Source organism: Bubalus bubalis, chromosome 1 (assembly GCF_019923935.1).
Source record: "Bubalus bubalis isolate 160015118507 breed Murrah chromosome 1, NDDB_SH_1, whole genome shotgun sequence".
NCBI classification, from domain to species: Eukaryota; Metazoa; Chordata; class Mammalia; order Artiodactyla; family Bovidae; genus Bubalus; species Bubalus bubalis.
Genome location: NC_059157.1, coordinates 87846432 through 87866305, shown reverse-complemented (window position 1 = coordinate 87866305; position 19874 = coordinate 87846432). Strand labels below are relative to the sequence as shown.

The 19874-nt window shown below is 37.7% G+C and overlaps 1 protein-coding gene and 1 pseudogene across 1 annotated transcript; both read right to left on the bottom strand.

Moving 5' to 3' along the window:
• Positions 1–7459: 7459 nt before the first annotated feature.
• On the bottom strand, positions 7460–13606 carry LOC102402886 (annotated as a pseudogene).
• Positions 13607–16808: 3202 nt separating this feature from the next.
• LOC102398029 (olfactory receptor 5H8-like) lies at positions 16809–17780 on the bottom strand. The gene has a single exon (XM_006074559.4). It carries the CDS (start codon positions 17736–17738, stop codon positions 16809–16811), a length of 930 nt encoding a protein of 309 aa, XP_006074621.3. The 5' UTR covers positions 17739–17780.
• Positions 17781–19874: the final 2094 nt, after the last annotated feature.

Here is a 19874-nt window from a genome sequence, read left to right as displayed (position 1 = left end):
GAGAGGGGGGTTCGGGATGGGGAACATGTGTACACCCGTGGTGGATTCATGTTGATGTATGGCAAAACCAATACAATATTGTAAAGTAATTGACCTCCAGTTAAAATAAATAAATTCATATTTAAAAAAATTTTTTAAATAAAATGCTGTTTAAAATGCCAATTTTCCATGAGACCAGAGCAGTTTTTCATAAACTTGGTGTTATATGACCCACCAAGCCATAAAGTTGGCAGTACACTGCCATAGCTTTGTCAAATGGAAGAGAAATGTACCCACTCTGGCCTGAGCAAGCCCTGAGGCCACCAGTATGTTTCTTGAAGAAACATGATCCCCATACCAGCTTCAGTACTTCTCTAGCCCAGCCTGCACTATGGCTTTGTGGGTTGGTCTCTATAATCCATGGAAAGAGGAAGAGATTACCTGGAGCTGATTTAACAATGATTCTGTACCGCCTGAAGACACCATCTGAGGGTGGACAACTACCGTGCTACTGACAATCTCCTTGACATCCCTATAGGATAGTAGTGATGGAATATCCTTCCAGTGGGCAAAACTTTGAGCAGTCTACCATCTTGGTTTCCTGGAAGGAGAAATTGGCAGATTTATCATGATATGGGCTTCCCAGGTGGTGCTAGTGGTAAAGAACCCACCTGCCAATGCAGGAGACATAAGAGACACAGGTTCAATTCCTGGTTCAGGAAGATTCCCCAGGAGAGGAAATGGCAACCGATTTCAGTATTCTTGCCTAGACAATCCCATGGACAGAGGAGCCTATAGGGCTACAGTTCCTAGGGTCTCACAGAGTGAGACATGACTGAAGCAACCTAGCATGCACACACACGATGATATATATTAGTTTCAACCCCTCAGTTGGGACAATCCCTTGGAGAAAGGAACGGCTACCCACTCCAGTATTCTGGCCTGGAGAATTCCGTGGATTATATAGTCCATGGGGTCGCAAAGAGTTGGACACGACTGAGCGGCTTTCACTTTCACATATCAGTTTCAGGTATACAACATAGTGACTCAAAATTCTTATATATTATGCTCCATTTAAACTGATTATAAAACGTTGGTTATATTGCCTGTACTATACAATAGATCATTATAGTGTACTTATTTTATGCATTTTAGTTTGTAACTCTTAAGTTCCCAACCCTGTCTTTCCCTTCCTTTTTTCCCTATCCCCACTAGTAAACACTAATTTGTTCTCTATATCTGTAAGTCTGTTTATGTTTTGTTATATTTATTCATTTGTTTTATTTTTAGATTCCACATACATATGATAACATATGGTATTTGTCTTTCTCTAGCTGATTTATTTCACTGTCATTGCAAATTTAAAAAATTAATTATTTTTTTAGGCTAAGTAGTATTCCATTGTATGTATGTACATTTATTTATGTACCTGTGTTAGTTTCTCAGTTGTGTCCACCTCTTTGCGACCCTGTAGACTGTGGCCTACCAGGCTTCTCTGTCCATGGGATTCTCCAGTCAAGAGTATTGGAGTGGGCTGCCGTTTCCTTCTCCAGGGAATCTTCCCAACCCAGGGATTGAACCTAGGTCTCCTGCATTGCAGGCAGTATATATATATGTGTGTGTGTGTGTGTGTGTGTGTGTGTGTGTACACACACACATACTTTATCTTCTTTATCTATTCTATCTGTTGATGGACTCAGACTGCTTTTGTATCTTTGTTATTGTAAATAATGCTGCTGTGATTATATTGGGGTGCATGTTTCTTTTCAAATTAGTGTTTTCATTTTCCTCAGATATGTACCTGGAAGTGGATTTGCTGATTCATATAGTAGTCTACTTTTAGTTTTTTGGGGAACCTGTATACTGTTTTCCACAGTCACTTCACCAAATTACACTCCCATCAGCAGTGTAAAAGGGTTCCCTTTTCTTCACATTCTCACCAACATTTGGTTTTTGCTGTCTCATTGATGACAGTCAGTCTAAGAGGTATGGGGTGATATTTCATTATGCTTTTGATTTGCATTTCTCTAATGATTAGCGATGTTGAGCATCTTTTCATTTGCCTGTTGGCCATTTGTATGCCTTCTTTGGAAAAATGTCTATTCGTGTCCTCTGTATATTTTTTTAATCATGCTATTTGATTGTCACGTGTTGAGTTTATGATCTGTTTGTATATTTCATATATTAACCATTTATTTGTCATATTGTTTGCAAATATTTTCTACTATTCGTTTGTCTTTTTATTTTGTTAATGTTTTCATTTGTTTTTTAAAGGCATTTAAGTTTAATTAGACTCCATTTGTTTATTTTTGCTTTTGTTTCCTTTGCCTTTGGAGACAAAAAATATTACTATGATTTAGAACCAAGTGTTCTGCCTATATTTTCTTCTAAAAATTTTATTCTTTCTTTCTTTCTTTATTTTTATTTGTACAAATGGCATTTGTTTCCTCATTATAACCAGGACAACTTTCTTTGTGAGTTGATGGATGTGTTTTATTTATTTATTTTTCTGGTCTTTTAATGCTTTAACTTTTATTCATTTATATATATATATATATATTTATTTTATTTTATTTTTAAACTTTACAATATTGTATTGGTTTTGCCATATATCAACATGAATCCACCACAGGTATACACGTGTTCCCCATCCTGAACCCTCCTCCCTCCTCCCTCCCCGTACCATCCCTCTGGGTCGTCCCAGTGCACCAGCCCCAAGCATCCAGTATCCTGCATCGAACCTGGACTGGCGACTCATTTCATATATGATATTATACATGTTTCAATGCCATTCTCCCAAATCATCCCACCCTCTCCCTCTCCCAGAGTCCAAAAGACTGTTCTATACATCAATGTCTCTTTCTAATTTTCCACTTAGATGTTTATTTTCCATTTTGAGTTTATTTTTGTATATGATGTGCAGAAATATTCTTTTTTGTTTTGTTTTGTTTTGTTTTTTTGGGGGGGGGTTTCTAATTTCACTCTTTTGTATGTAGCTATCAGTTTTGTGAGCAAAACTTATTGAAAAGACTGTCTTTTCCTCATTTTATGTTCTTGCCTGCTTTGTGGTAGATTACTTGACCATAACTACATGGCTTATTGTTGGGCTTTCTATTCTGTTCAGTTGCTTTACGTGTCTGTTTTGTGCCAGTACCATACTGTTTTGATTACTATAGCTTTGTAATATAGAATGATGTCAGGGAGTTTGATACCTCCAGGTTGTTCCTCTTTCTTAAGATTGTTTTGGTTAGTAAAGGTCTTTTGTTTTTCCATACAAATTTTTACACTACTTGTTCCAGTTCTATGAAAAATGTCAGCATTTTGATCAAGAGTGCTTTGAATATATAGATTGACTTGGATAGTATGGTCAGTTTACCAATATTAATTCTTAGTCTGCTGGTCGGCAGGACCTGGGCCTGGGCCTGGGCCAGGGTGTCCTAGGGCTGATGTCTGCTCACTGATGAGTAGAGCTAGGGCCTCGGGTCTCTGGCTGCAGGAGCCTGGGGTTCTGAGGTTCAGTGTCTACATGCTGATATGGGGCCGTGTCCTAAGCCCTCTGGTGAACAGGCCTCTATGACATTTTTTTGTGGGGGGAGCTGTATTTAGGAATAGAGTCTCTATATCCCACAGTCCTCTGGATCATCCAGAAGTCAGCCCCAGTGGCCTTCAAAGACGAATGTTCTGGGAGCTCATCTTTCTGGTGCAGGACCCCCAAAGAGAGGAGCCTGATGTGGAGCTTGCCCCTCACTCCTTTCAGAGAACCTTTGCAATTGTAATTATTCTCCCAGTAGTGGATCACTCACCATGGGTGTATGTCTTAACTATACAGCAACTTGACTTACTTCCTACCTATCTCATTATGGTTCCTTCTTTATATCTTCAGTTTTGGAAGATCTATTCTGATTGATTCTGGTCTTTCTCATCAATAGTTGTTCTGTAAATAATTGTAATGTTGGTGTGCCTTTGAGAGGAGGTTTGCTCATAGTCTTCCTACTCTGCCAACTTGGCCCAGGGGTGCTATTGTATTCATTTAAAGTTTAAGTACAGTTTAAGGAATTGTGTATGGACACCAAGTTGACAATGAGTAGGCTTGTAATGATTCATTTTATGAATTAAGCTGACCTGATCTAAGGAAGCCCAAATATTTGGTTAAACATTATTTTTGTTTGTGTCTTTTGACAGTTGGTGTTTTGGAAAAGTGTTAAATTAGTGAGCTGAATAAAGTTGATGGCCAACCATTTGTGAGTTGGAATTTATACCTTCAACACTTGTATTCTTAAGCCTTGAAACTACCATCAGCATTTCTGGGTCTCTACTTTGCAGAAAGCAGATGATGAAACTTCTTAGAATCAATAAACATGTGAGCCAATATCTTACAACAAATGTCTTTAGTTACAGATATTGATATATGTTTAGATGTAGATATAGATAGATTTAGATCTACATTGATCTAGATTGATCTATCTATATAGAGTATATATATATTATGTATAGTGTGTGTGTGTATATATATATATAATACTCATTGTACATTGTAATATTAAAAAATAAAGGGAAATATCATCTTGCAATTGTTAACTGTTACCCTCAAATAAGACTGACTTAGAAGATACCATCTCAAATAAGATGAAGCCTTAAAAGTTGATCCATCCTGACAACTCATTTTTCTAATTAACAAATGTATCTCCCATTAACCTCACTGACATGATGCAATGGGATTTTGATTGGATAGCAACACCGTCAGTTATGTTTTCCAAGAAAAGTTTATAAAAACGTCCACAGTATTTCATCCTTTGGAAAAGATGCCCCATTAAAATCTGGATCCAGCTGCCCAACAAGGGAAGGAAAGTATAAAACCTAGAGTGGAAATCTTCAGAATATTTACATCATGCTCTTTAAGTAGAGAATAGAAGTACAGAAATTCCATTTTGATTTGCCTCTAATATCTTGATTTTAAAATGTTTACTTCACTGATTATTTAAAAGAGTGGTCATCTCATAGGATCCCAAACCAAAAGCAATAGCATTTGAAACAGAAATTCTCCTGACAAAGCCCGTCAATCTGTGTTTCCACAAGCCCTCCAGGTGATTCTGAGGCCACTATAGCTTGAGAGCTGCTATATTAAAGAGAAACAACAACGAAAAAAGTCTGGTGTTCATACTTACCTAATGTATACTAATAAAATTCTGTCATAAGTAGTTCACAACTCAGAATGAAAAATACTCTTCTAGATTTGATGGTGTTTGTTTTTACCTAATGTTTGTGTTGATTCTTTGAACATGGTTGTAGGATAATGTTGTCAGCAACTTGTCAGCAGCACAAGGTATTATAAAATGATGAGAAAAACATTTTTATCCTTGTGTATAAAGAAAGAGGAACTATAAATTCTTTTAAATCTCCAGGTTTAGAAAATATGTATACCTTGATAATAAATAGTATTTCTATTATGTTATCAGTGTTTATTAAGGTGGTTTCATCCAATATCAGAAGTGTTCCAGAGAGTGAATGAACTGAGCAAAATTGTGATACTATATTTTTGTATAAAGACCATTAAGTAATGCACATACATCATAGTTTCTTTTTAAAGAAATCTGCAAAATGTCTTCTAAAATGTGGGCTTTGTAGTGTTTTTGTTTTTTTTTTTTACATCTTTCCCAAATGCAGCTGAAATGGCATATATAATATTCAAAAATGAAAAAAAAAATATCTGTAACCAAAGTGCAAGTAGGAGAACATCAATGAAGAGGGGATTTGGGTGAATTTCTGAAAAGCATTAAGTTGGATTTTCTGAAGACATATCAAAGCAACAGAATCTCTAGTTTAGACATGTTTGAGAGAAGGTTAGACAGGAAGCCTGAGTTTCTGACAGACCCTCCCATTGCCTACTTCATACCCACCAAGCTTAAGGAAGACAACACAGATAATACACATGCTGGTAGACTCATAGTTTGATGTCAACCTTTTCATTCAAACAAAAGGCCGACTAGGAAAACAAGCCTTTATCATTTCAAAGAAATACACATCAGTTGCTTGTATTGCCAACATAGCCTTTTAGTCATAACAGCGTAGGAACAAACAAATATTTAGACAACTCACAGGAAAAATCAAAACAATGGGAATGTTATGAAGCAACAAAAATTGGCCAAAGACGAACATATGCAATAGCATAGATTGTCTAAGGAGAAACGGTAAAAGTTCCTGGACTGTGAATCATTTACTTTCTCTCTGGGGCTTGGGAATATCTTTCAGGATACAAAAGAGAGCAGAAGATTTGTTCTCATCTTGTGGCCTGCATTCCATAAATATGTAATAGTGATATATTCTATAAATATTTATAGTTTGTATCTTTAATCCAAATATCTAATTAACATTCTTCTCCTGATATATCCCATGAGCTAATCTTTATCATAAAAAGAACATGATTAATTCACTTTAGGTGCATGATCCTTGAGATTGTCTTGAAAAAACCTAGGAAGGTGATCTGGCACTTAGTAGCCATCCCAAGCCCAGTAATCTCCCTGGACTCATCACTTGAAAACAAGATTATTTCAAATGACAGACAGATGTGAGTAGTTCTAGGGTAAGGAACTCACTCTAAATATATGTAGAACAATGGGGAGATTGGAAGGTCAGGAATGAACCTGAACATGAATCACTTCTTCTTCATAGTCTAGAAAACAACAAAAGCTACCATAACATTTAAAAAGTGTGGGGGCACAAAACGTTCAAACTCTTGCTCATTTTCATGCCTTTTCCCAGCTAGTCACTGAACACTCTGATATCCTATCATCTTAATGTTATTTGAACTTTGGCAATATGCAATTGAAGACTCTTGATTCATCAACACAATCCTGTAAACTTAACATATTATTTCTTTTTTTCCTATCAGTTTCATTATTTTTAAAGTGCTGGATGGTCCAAACCATTACCTTCCTATTCCGCTGGTTCTCTTTTCCTTCCTATTCCCATCTCAGTTAAATCTGCATCTCATCTCTTAGCTTTCTGAATTAGTGACATGGCAACATGGCAACTAAGTACCCTCTTACTCTCTCAGGATTGGCCTCTGTTCACTCAAACACAATCCTGTCTCCATTGTAGAGTTAAGTATACTATGAGTCTCCAGATTGCACAGCTCTACTACTAGCAAATGCATCATATTCATATTTTTTTCAGAGTGATTACAGTATTGTAGTGCTTAATGCATTTATGAAGCCATATTGAGAACATATGTATAAAATATTTTAATGTTTTCTTTAATTATTCTAATATGACATGAATACTTGATTAAATACTATTCTGTGTTTTCTAAAATTTTAATTGCACATGCACATATTTACTAGCACTCCTACCTTAAGTCATTAAAACTCTAGGGTGATTATAAGTGCAAAGAACTTTGAACATTAACTGTCATATAGCACCATCTAACCTGTATTATTATATGACTTGTATTAGTAAAGGAGGACTGATACTAGTATGAATTCTAAGCATTTCTCTGTACTATTTTTGCCAGTGAGTCTACAACTCTCTTATTTCTTAGGCTGTATATAACTTGATTTAACAAAGGGATTATGCCAATGTAAAACAGAGTCCATCATATCCTCATCATCTGCTTGTGCAGAGCCAGGGCGCATATACATGAAGAGAAGAGCCCCATAGTATAAACAGACAGATATCAGATGGGCTGCCAAATGGAGAAGGCCCTCCTTATGCATTGTAAAGACTTCTTTTTCAAAACTGTAAAGAGAACAGGTGTAAAAGATGCAAGAACAATGAGAATAGTGAATACCTGTATAAACCCAGAGAAAATAAATATCAACAGATATTTAATGGAAGGACCAGTGCAGGAAATCTTAAACAATAGTATAATATCACAGTAAAATTGATGTACTATTATGGAATTGCAGAAAGTTTGTTAGGAGGGGCAGCCGTGAGGAGATACCCCTCATCCAAGGTAAGGAGCAGCAGCTGCGCTTTGCTGGAGCAGCCGTGAAGAGATACCCCACATCCAAGGTAAGAGAAACCCAAGTAAGACGGTAGGTGTTGCAAGAGGGCATCAGAGGGCAGACACACTGAAACCATAATCACAAAAAACTAGTCAATCTGATCACACGGACAGCAGCCTTGTCTAACTCAATGAAACTAAGCCATGCCGTGTGGGGCCACCCAAGATGGGTGGGTCATGGTGGAGAAGTCTGACAGAATGTGGTCCACTGGAGAAGGGAATAGCAAACCACTTCAGTATTCTTGCCTTGAGAACCCCATGAACAGTATGAAAAGGCAAAATGATAGCATACTGAAAGAGGAACTTCCCAGGTCAGTAGGTGCCCAATATTCTACTGGAGATCAGTGGAGAAATAACTTCAGAAAGAATGAACAGATGGAGCCAAAGCAAAAACAACACCCTGTTGGGGATGGGACTGGTGATAGAAGCAAGGTCCGATGCTGTAAAGAACAATATTGCATAGAAACTTGGAATGTTATGTCCATGAATCAAGGCAAACTGGAAGTGCTCAAACAGGAGATGGCAAGAGTGAACATAGACATTCTAGGAATCAGCGAACTAAAATGGACTGGAATGGATGAATTTAACTCAGATGGCCATTATATCCACTACTGTGGGCAGGAATCCCTTAGAAGAAATGAAGTAGCCATCATGGTCAACAAAAGAGTCCGAAATGCAGTACTTGGATGCAATCTCAAAAACGACAGAATGATCTCTGTTCGTTTCCAAGGCAAACCATTCAATATCACAGTAATCCAAGTCTATGCCCCAACCAGTAACGCTGAAGAAGCTGAAGTTGAACGGTTCTATGAAGACCTACAAGACCTTTTAGAACTAACACCCAAAAAAGATGTTCTTTTCATTATAGGAGACTGGAATGCAAAACTAGGAAGTCAAGAAACTTCCTACTGTTTCTGGGGTAACAGTCAAATTTGGCCTTGGAATACCAAATGAAGCAGAGCAAAGGCTAATAGAGTTTTGCCAAGAGAACGCACTGGTCATAGCAAACACCCTCTTCCAACAACACAAGGGAAGACTCTACAGATGGACATCACTAGATGGTCAACACCGAAATCAGACTGATTATATTCTTTGCAGCCAAAGATGGAGAAGCTCTATACAGTCAGCAAAAACAAGACCAGGAGCTGACTGTGGCTCAGATCATGAACTCCTTATTGCCAAATTCAGACTTAAATTGAAGAAAGTGGGGAAAACCACTAGACCATTCAGGTATGACCTAATCAAATCCCTTATGACTATACAGTGGAAGTGAGCAATAAATTTAAGGGACTAGATCTGATAGACAGAGTGCCTGATTATGGACAGAGGTTCATGACATTGTACAGGAGACAGGGATCAAGACCATCCCATGGGAAATAAATGCAAAACAGCAAAATGGCTGTCTGGGGAGGCCTTACAAATAGCTGTGAAAAGAAGAGAAGTGAAAAGCAAAGGAGAAAAGGAAAGATATAAGCATCTTAATGCAGAGTTACAAAGAATAGCAAGGAGAGATAAGAGAGCCTTCCTCAGCAATCAATGCAAAGAAATAGAGGAAAACAATAGAATGGGAAAGACTAGAGATCTCTTTAAGAAAATTAGAGATACCAAGGGAGCATTTCATGCAAAGATGGGCTCGATAAAGGACAGAAATGGTATGGACTTAACAGAAGCAGAAGATAATAAGAAGAGGTGGCAAGAATACACAGAAGAACTGTACAAAAAAGACCTTCACGACCAAGTTAATCACGATGGTGTGATCACTCACCTAGAGCCAGACATCCTGGAATGTGAAGTCAAGTGGGACTTAGAAACCATCACTACGAACAAAGTCAGTGGAGGTGACGGAATTCCAGTTGAGCTATTTCAAATACTGAAAGATGATGCTATGAAAGTGCTGCACTTAATATGCCAGCAAATTTATAAAACTCAGCAGTGGCCACAGGACTGGAAAAGGTCAGTTTTCATGCCAATCCCAAAGTAAGGCAATGCCAAAGAATGCTCAAACTACCGCACAAGTGCACTCATCTCACACGCTAGTAAAGTAATGCTCAAAATTCTCCAAGCCAGGCTTCAGCAATATGTGAACTATGAACTTTCATATGTTCAAGCTGGTTTTAAAAAAGGCAGAGGAACCAGAGATCAAATTGCCAACATCCGCTGGATCATTAAAAAAACAAGAGAGTTCCAGAAAAAAAACATCTATTTCTGCTTTATTGACTATGCCAAAGCCTTTGACTGTGTGGATCACAATAAACTGTAGAAAATTCTGAAAGAGATGGGAATACCAGACCACCTGACCTGCCTCTTGAGAAACCTATATGCAGATCAGGAAGCAACAGTTAAAACTGGACTTGGAAGAACAGACTAGGAAAAGGAGTACGTCGAGGCTGTCTACTGTCACCCCGCTTATTTAAATTCTATGCAGAGTACATCATGAGAAACGCTGGACTGGAAGAAGCACAAGCTGGAATCAAGATTGCTGGGAGAAATATCAATAACCTCAGATATGCAGATGACACCACCCTTACGGCAGAAAGGAACTAAAAAGCCTCTTGATGAGAGTGAAAGAGGAGAGTGAAAAAGTTGGCTTAAAAGCTCAACATTCAAAAAACTAAGATCATGGCATCTAGTCCCATCACTTCATGGGGAATAGCTGGGGAAACAGTGGAAACAGTGTCAGACTTTATTTTTTTGGGCTCTAAAAATCACTGAAGATGGTGACTGCTGCCATGAAATTAAAAGATGCTTACTCCTTGGAAGGAAAGTTATGACCAACCTGATAGCATGTTGAAAAGCAGAGACATTACTTTGCCAACAAAGGTCTGTCTAATCAAGGCTATGGTTTTTCCAGTGGTCATATATGGATGTGAGAGTTGGACTGTGAAGAAAGCTGAGTGCCGAAGAATTGATCCTTTTGAACTGTGGTGTTGGAGAAGACTCTTGAGAGTCCCTTGGACTGCAAGGAGATCCAACCAGTCCATCTAAAGGAGATCAGTCCTGGGTGTTCATTGGAAGGACTGATGCTGAAGTGAAACTTCAATACTCTGGCCACCTCATGCTAAGTGTTGACTCATTGGAAAAGACCCTGATGCTTGGCGGGATTGGGGGCAGGAGGAGAAGGGGACGACAGAGGATGAGATGGCTGGATGGCATCACTGACTCGATGGACATGAGTTTTAGTAAACTCTGGGAGTTGGTAATGGACAGGGAAGCCTGGCGTGCTCCAGTTCATGGGATTGCAAAGAGTTGGACATGACTGAGCCACTGAACTGAACTGAACTGAATTTGAATTTAAAAAGCATTATGAATTACACCATGGAAAAGGCCACCTAAAAATGCCAAAACAAACAGCCAGATGCATAACCTACTGGTCATGATCATTGGATAAATTAATGGTTTGCAAATAGCCATATAGTGATCATATGCCATTGTTGCCAGCAGAAAATGTTCTGTGGTTACACTGATTACAAAGGAAAAATAATCTATCTTGCTTTCAGTGAGAGAGATCATTTTGTTCTTGGCACAGAAGTTGACCAGCATCTTGGGAGTCACTGGGGAGGATATCCAGGCATCCACAAAGGCCAGTTTTCCAAGCAATAAGTACGTGGGAATGTAAAGTTGAGGGTCATTGCAGATGAGAGCAATCAGTCCAAGGTTTCCCACAATGGTGATGAGGTGTATCACCAAGAACAAGGGGATTGCCACTGTGGTTGATACTGAAGTCCTGTGAGAACAAGCTCTGTCAGCAATGCTGCTGCTTTTCCATGTCCTCACTGTATATTTTCTGAAATCAATGGGATAAATATTTATTACCATTTAATATGGATCTTTTGTGGGGGGAATGGAAATAAATTCTTATTTAAATTCAAAAAATGTGAAGCAATGAATAGATCTAGAAAAATGAAAGATATTCTAAACACGTGTGAAATTTGGGGAAGCAGAGTGGAGTATGATAGGGAATTGTATATAGGACATGGATATAGGGTCTAGGGAAAAGAAGTTTGAAAGACTTAGATAATGAAATAAATTGAATGGCTTGCAAAGTATCTTGAACATTACTTATCAGCTAGTAAGTATACACTGAAAATAAGAGATACAAGTGGCACTGTAAGATATTTTTAAAAATGTGTATGAGGTAGTATAGAAAATAATCTACAGGGAGTGGAAATTACAGTTAGGAATACTAGTCAGGAAGCTGTTACATTGTCCAGTGGTTTCCAAACCAGATTACACATTAGAATTGGCTAAGGAACATTTTGTGTAAAGTATAGCTTATGAGGTTTAATGTACATATTGATTTAGTGGATTAATAATAAAGTCTAATAATTTGTATTTTTAAATTGTCCCTCAAGTAATTAAAGCAACTCAAGTTATTAAAACTCTTGGCTTAAAACTCAGCATTCAAAAAACTCAGATCATGGTCCCATCACTTCATGGCAAATAGATGGGGGAAAAATGGAAACAGGGGCAGATTTTCTTTTCTAGGGCTCCAAAATCACTGTGAACCATGACTACAGCCATGAAATTTAAAGGCACTTGCTCCTTGGAAGAAAAGTTAGGACAAACCTGGACAACATATTAAAAAAGCAGTCATCACTTTGCTGACAAAGGTCCGTATAGTCAAAGCTATGTTTTTCCAGTAGTCATGTACAAATGTGAGAGTTGGACCACAAAGAAAACTGAGCACTGAAGAATTGATACTCTAGAGTTGTGGTGCTGGAGAAGACTTTTCAGAGTCCCTTGGACTGCAAGGAGATCAAGTCAGTCAATCCTAAAGGAAATCAAGTCTGAATATTCATTGGAAGGACTGATGCTAAAGCTGAAGCTCCAATACTTTGGCCACCTGATGCGAAGAGCTGACTCATTGGAAAAGACCCTGATGCTGGGAATGATTGAGGACCTGAGGAGAAGGGGACAACAGAGGATGAGATGGTTGGATGGCATCATCAGCTCAATGGACATGAGTTTGAGCAAATGGCAGGAGATAGTAAAGGACAGGGAAACCTGGTGTGCTGCAGTCCATGGAGTTGCAGAGTCAGACACGACTGAGCGACTGAACAACAACAATTTTGCACTCCAAGGCCAAACTTGCCTGCTATTCTGGGTATCTCTTGACTTTCTACTTTTGCCTTTCAATCCCTTATGCTGAAAAGGACATCTTTTGTTGCTGTTAGTTCTAGAAGATCTTGTAGGTATTCAAAGAACCATTTGACTTCAGCTTCTTCAGCACTAGTTGCTGGGACATAGACTTGGATGACTGTGATGTTGAATGCTTTGCCTTGGCAATGAACTGAGATCATCCTGCCATTTTTGAGATTTCACCCAAGTTCTGCATTTCAAACTCTTTTGTTGACCATGAAAGCTACTCCATTTCTTCTAAGGGATTCTTGCCCACAGTACTAGATATAATGGTCAACTAAATATATATTTTTGGTTCTGTTATTCTGGAAAACCCTATACTAATATAAAAATGCACTGTTCCTTTAATGAGTTTTTGCTTTATTTTGAAAACTAAAAGGAAATATTATAACAGAAGCCAAGCTGCATGCAATAACCATCTCAAACCAAGGAATCTTCTTGTGCTTTGTTACAAGATTCAAAAAGAGTGATGCACTCTTGCTGCATTCTGTACATTTGAACTGTGATTTTTTTTAGTTTCATAAATATTTCACAAATACTTGTTTAGAAATTCATATGTGCAAGCTATTCTGCCATTCACTGCAGAAAATACAAAGAGTGTTAAGATTTCTAAGTTGCTATCTAAAAGAGTTTTTAGGCCCAAAATAAGTAATACCCAAGCCCAAGGGTGGTCTAAGAAGAGTAAATAAACTAACAGCGTTTCAAATGTGTGGGCATTGCCATCCTCTTTAGGGCAATCTGAAAGTGAATCTTCTACACTCTAAGGTACAAGATAGACCTTGAAGAAAGACACCATGGAAATTATGGGGCTTCCCTGGTGGCTCAGACCGTAAAAACATCTGTCTGCAATGCAGGAGACCTGGGTTCAATCCCTGGGTTGGGAAGATCCCCTGGAGAAGGAAATGGCAGCCCACTCCAGTATTCTTGCCTGGAAAATCCCATGGATGGCGGAGCCTGGTGGGCTACTGTCCATGGGGTCGCAAAGAGTCAGACACGACTGAGCGACTAAATAAACTAACAGTGTTTCAAATGAGTGGGCACTGCCATCCTCTTTAGGGCAATCTGAAAGTGAATCTTCTACACTCTAAGGTACAAGATAGACCTTGAAGAAAGACACCATGGAAATTATGAAGGAGCAGTTGGGGGCTGGGGAGGTGGATTCTCTGTGGGGAGACCAGTAAGAGCAAAAGGGCATAACTGAGGAGGGAAGTGTATCCAGAGTCTTTCAGTAACTTATTGTTGATATAAAAGAGTCCACAGGAGAATTGTGAAGGAAAGGACTTGGAGTTCAACCATAGTATAATTGAAAGGACCTCAACTTATACCACAGTGAACAAATGCAGGGTAAGGAAGACAGAGATAGAAAGATATATATAGATATATAGATATAGATAGATATATAGATATATGCATATATAGACATCATATAGTCTGAACATGCACATGTATAAATAAATATATGCTAAAGTATTTATGTTGTGTGTATACATACACACACACCACAAAAAAAAAACTGGTAATGGCAATCCATTATAGATCTTTGAAGAGTAATATGATTTAATCTGACTTCTTTTTACAAAGAAATATCTGGCAGATAGGCAGATATGTTTGGAAAATAAGAGAGAATGAGCAGAATCAAGTGGATATGTAACTGGAATTTTGTAAATCACAGAGGTAGGTGGTTATGAAAGTGAGGGTCACAGTGGTGTCAGTAAGAATGTACCTAGGATGAGTGATGAGAGGCAGAGAAGGGGTGGACCTGAAGGTCCACTCATTATTCTTGGAGTATGGAGTGTGATGAAAATGAACATTAAAGGACTTTGGGGCAAAAACATGCAAACTCTTGTTCATTTTCATTTCTTTCCCAGCCACCCCACAGGCATCATGATATCATATCTTAACATTATTTGAACTTTGATGAAATGCATTTAGATCTCATTGTCCACCACACATCCTAATAATCTGATAACCTTCACATGTTTCTAGTTTCTTACTAGGTTTACTTTTTAAAAATTCAAAGAATATTGATCCATTTTTTTCTATCCTACCCCTTCATTATTCTTCTTTTAGGCAATACAGCATAAATCTTCAATCTAATCTCCTAGCTTTCTTAGTTAATGAAGCTTTTCAAATTGATCAATAGAATACAGACACGAAAAGGACTGTAAAAGTCATAGACAATGAAAGGAAACATGCCTCTTTGCCTTTTCCTAAGCATCACTCTAAGCTAAGAGCATCTCTTGCAGTGTAGCTCTGTTTTCACTGTCTTACTCCATGCCATTTTTTTCCTCCTTGCTTTTCCTTTTCTTTGTGTGATATGACAAGTGATTACAAGAAATGAAAGTTCAGTTCAGTTCAGTTCATTCACTCAGTCATGTCCGACTCCTTGTGACCCCATGAACCGCAGCACTCCAGGCCTCCATGTCCATCACCAACTCCCGGGGTCCACCCTAACCCATGTCCAGTGAGTCAGTGATGCCATCCAACCATCTCGTCCTCTGTCATCCCCTTCTAGTCCTGCCCTCAATCTTTACCAGCATCAAGGTCTTTTCCAATAAGTCAGCTCTTCGCATGAGGTGGCCAAAGTACTGGAGTTTCAGCTTCAGCATCAGTCCTTCCAATGAACATCCAGGACTGATCTCCTTTAGGATGCACTGGTTGGATCTCCTTGCAGTCCAAGGGACTCTCAAGAGTCTTCTCCAACACCACAGTTCAAAAGCATCGATTCTTCGGTGCTCAGCCTTCTTCACAGTCCAAATCTCACCTCCATACATGACCACTGGAAAAACCATAGCCTTGATTAAACGTACCTTTGTTGGCAAAGTAATGTCTCTGCTTTTGAATATGCTATCTAGGTTGGACATAACTTCCTTCCAAGGAGTAAGCATCTTTTCATTTCTTGGCTACAATCACCATCTGCAGTGATTTTGGAGCCCAGAAAAACAAAGTCAGCGACTGTTTCCACTGTTTCCTCATCTATTTGCCATGAAGTGATGGGACCAGATGCCATGATCTTAGTTTTCTGAATGTTAAGCTTTAAGCCAACTTTTCACTCTCCTCTTTCAGTTTCATCAAGAGACTAGTTAGTTCTTCTTCACTTTCTGCCATAAGCGTGGTGTCATCTGCATATCTGAGGTTATTAATATTTCTCCTGACAATCTTGATTCCAGCTTGTGTTTCCTCCAGCCCAGCGTTTCTCATGATGAAAGTTACCATATGCTAAATAAAGTGGAATATGGGGCCTTTGATTGCAGATGAAATTCCTGGGATTTGCTTCTATTCAATCAAATACCAACCTGCCTCCACTGTGGAGTTAAAAGTAATAAGAGTCTCTGTCTCTAGGTCTATGGTTTATAAGTATCAAAGATACCCTAAATAATTCCCCCTTAGAGGAACTTCACTATTTTAATACTTTATGCATTTTTAGTCATGTTCTAGAACATAAAAGCATATAAAATGATTGTTTGCCTTTGTTTTTTGCTTTATTTGGGAATTCTATAAACAATTAATTAAAAATTTTGTAATAAGAAGTAAGAAATATTTAGGGAATTTATTAGGTACTAACATAAGTCCTAAAATTATAGGACATTATAAGTACAAAAAATTTTGAATACTAATCATTACATAGCAAGATCAAAACTATACAATTTAGTTAATGCTTTAATAAAAACAGATATTACTATGAGATCTAAGAATGTCTCTTTAACACTTTTGTCAGTGAATCTATGACTTTCTTATTTCTCAGGCTGTAGATAATTGGATTTAAGAAAGGAATTATGACAGTGTAAAATAGAGAGTCTATCATATCTTGATCATCTGCTTGTTCAGATCCAGGGTGCACATACATGAAGAGAAGAGGCCCATAGTATAAAGAAACAGACAGAAGGTGGGCTCCACAAGTGGAGAAGGCCTTCCTTATTCCTTTTATAGACTTCTTTTTTAATATTGTAAAGAGAATAAGTGTATAAGAGATAAGAACAATGAGAATGGTAAACACCTGAATTGAACCAGAGAAAATAAATACCATCAGAACATTAATAGAGGGATCAGTACAAGAAATTTTAATCAGTGGCATAATGTCACAATAAAAGTGATGTACTATATTAGAGTTACAAAACGTTACTCTGAATAACAAACCTGTGTGAATTGTGGAATGTATAAGGCCACCTAAAAATGATAAGGCTAATAGTTTTATGCATAGTCTATTGGTCATAATCACTGAATAAAGTAATGGTTTGCGAATAGCTATGTAGCGATCATATGCCATTGTTGACAGCAGAAAACATTCCGTGGTTACACTGATGACAAAGGAAAAGAATTGTGCCATGCATTCAGAGAGAGAGATCGGCTTACTCTTGCCCAGGAAGTTGACCAACATTTTGGGGGTCACTGTAGATGATACCCAGGCATCCACAAATGCTAAACTCCCAAGGAATAAGTACATGGGGATGTGAAGGTGAGGGTCATTGTAGATGAGAGCAATAAGTCCAAGGTTCCCCATGATGGTGATGAGATATATCATCAAGAACAGAAGGAACAGGGGGATTTGCCACTCTGGTTGATGTGTGAGACCTGTGAGAATGAACTCTGTCAGCTCTGTTGCATTTTTTGTTTCCATATCCTTGATAGATAGCCTCTGAAACAAGTGCAGTAAATGGAAAAAAAGTTATCAAGAATTTTAAAACTAATATTTGTTGAAGGTAATTGAAATAAAACCATATACTATCTAAATGCTTTTCATTAATCTTACTACATAGTAGACAAAAATCACTGTATAAATTATGTTAAAACAGTGCAATTACAACATTTAAACATTTGTACATAAATGAGCAGATTTAGAAGAGAATAAAGACTTTCTGGAGATGAGAAATATTAGGAGATGCTATAGAATGAGGTCAAGAAATTCTATGTGTAGGACATGGATGCAGCATCTAAGTACAGATGTTAGAAGGACCCAGTTTATAAAATGAACTGAATACCATATGAATGATCTTGAGCTACATTCTTCAAGAAATAAGCAAGAAATGAAAACATATAAATCAGGAAGTGGAAACATCTGTTATTTTTGAAATTAAATATTTGACTGCAGAAAATAGACTGCAGGGAGAGAAACTTATGTCATAAATACTAATCAGGAAGTTGTGGCTATTGTCCAGTGACTCCCAAACTAGATTACACATCAGAATTGTCTGAGAAAATTTTGTTCAAATTATAGATTCTGAAGTTTTACTGTAGACATTGGATCAGTAGATCTTGAATGATATGTATTGTATAAATATTCCCCAGGTGATTTAAATGTATGGGAAGTTCTTAGTTCATGTGTGATATGACATTAGGAATGACAAAGACGACAAAGTGAGAGATCAAAATAAATCAGAATGAAGACTCCTTTGTGTTGCTGAATGCGGGTTTGTGTCCCCCATGTACTGTGAGGTCAAACAAACCAAAATGTCTGAGTTTGGAGTAGAGAAAGGTATAATGCAGGGGACTAACAAGGAGAACGGGTGGCTTCAGCTCAAAAAATCCTGACTCACCAATGGTTTTCAAAAATTGATGTTGAAAGCTCAGATGAAACGGCCAGTTTTTGCAATGAGCATCCTCTGAACACCCAGGTATATAATTCTACAAATATAATTCTACAAAACCTTAATAAAAATAAAAAACAATGACTTGGGAGTCATAGAAGTGGCTAAAATATATTATGATCTATCCATTGGAAAATGTGTATAAGGTAAAGGGAAATAAAGCATGAAAATAAATTTGAGGAAATTTAAAGAGATTTAAAAGTGGATATGTGTGTGTGTATGTGTGTGTATATATATATATATATATATATATGTATATACATAATTTAAGATACATAACACCTGATCCTATTTTCTAATAAGTCTAGAAACCAAACTTCTAGAAACTGACTTTTCCTTGAACCTAATGTAAGGGGGCTTGATCTACTGCTAGTAATGCTACTGCACATACACTGAATTTGGAATATATAGAGAGAATGACAAAGACTTGATGTATGCAGAAGAGAATTTTGGTTGCCAATTCAACCAAGGAAACAGTATCATGTCCTCAGAAAATGAATCCTGTGCCCATCACAATGGCATTTTCAGTGTGATTTGTGGTATTTAAGTTCAGCAACAATGACATCAGGGCTATTCAGCTAGAGCTAGAACATGATTTGGAGTGTTGACTACCCATTTCTCCAGTGGGTTTCTCTAACTTTCCTAGCATTTCTTTGTTGGATTCAGTTTTCATTCAATTAACTGTTTTCCTCTTGGAACCAAGAGTACTAGCTCACCCAAAAAAAGAGAAAAGGAAAGACCAGAAAAGGCTACTGAGCAGAGTGATCAGAGAAGAGGGAAGGAGTTGGAAAGCTGAATTGTAGGGAACTTAAAGAGAGGAAAATACTTTAAAAGCACAAAGGAAAGTAGAGTGCCAAAAGTGAAGTAACTGCTCTTGTAAGATAAGGAGTGAACAGAGATAACTGAGTGTGGGAATTAAGAGATTTTTAGTGGCTTTAGTGAGAGCAGTTTCCATTTTGTTATAGAACTGAATCAAAGAACACTGGAAAGTGAATGGAAGCGAATGGCACAGCAGTGAGGAGAATGAAATAGAGTATCTGAAATGTGAAGAACAGATGAGATTTTTTTTTTTCTTGTAGAAAAACGTCATGAAGATTTTCAAAAGAGATAGAGCATGTCTATCTGTGGCGGATTCATTTTGATATTTGGCAAAACTAATAGAATTATGT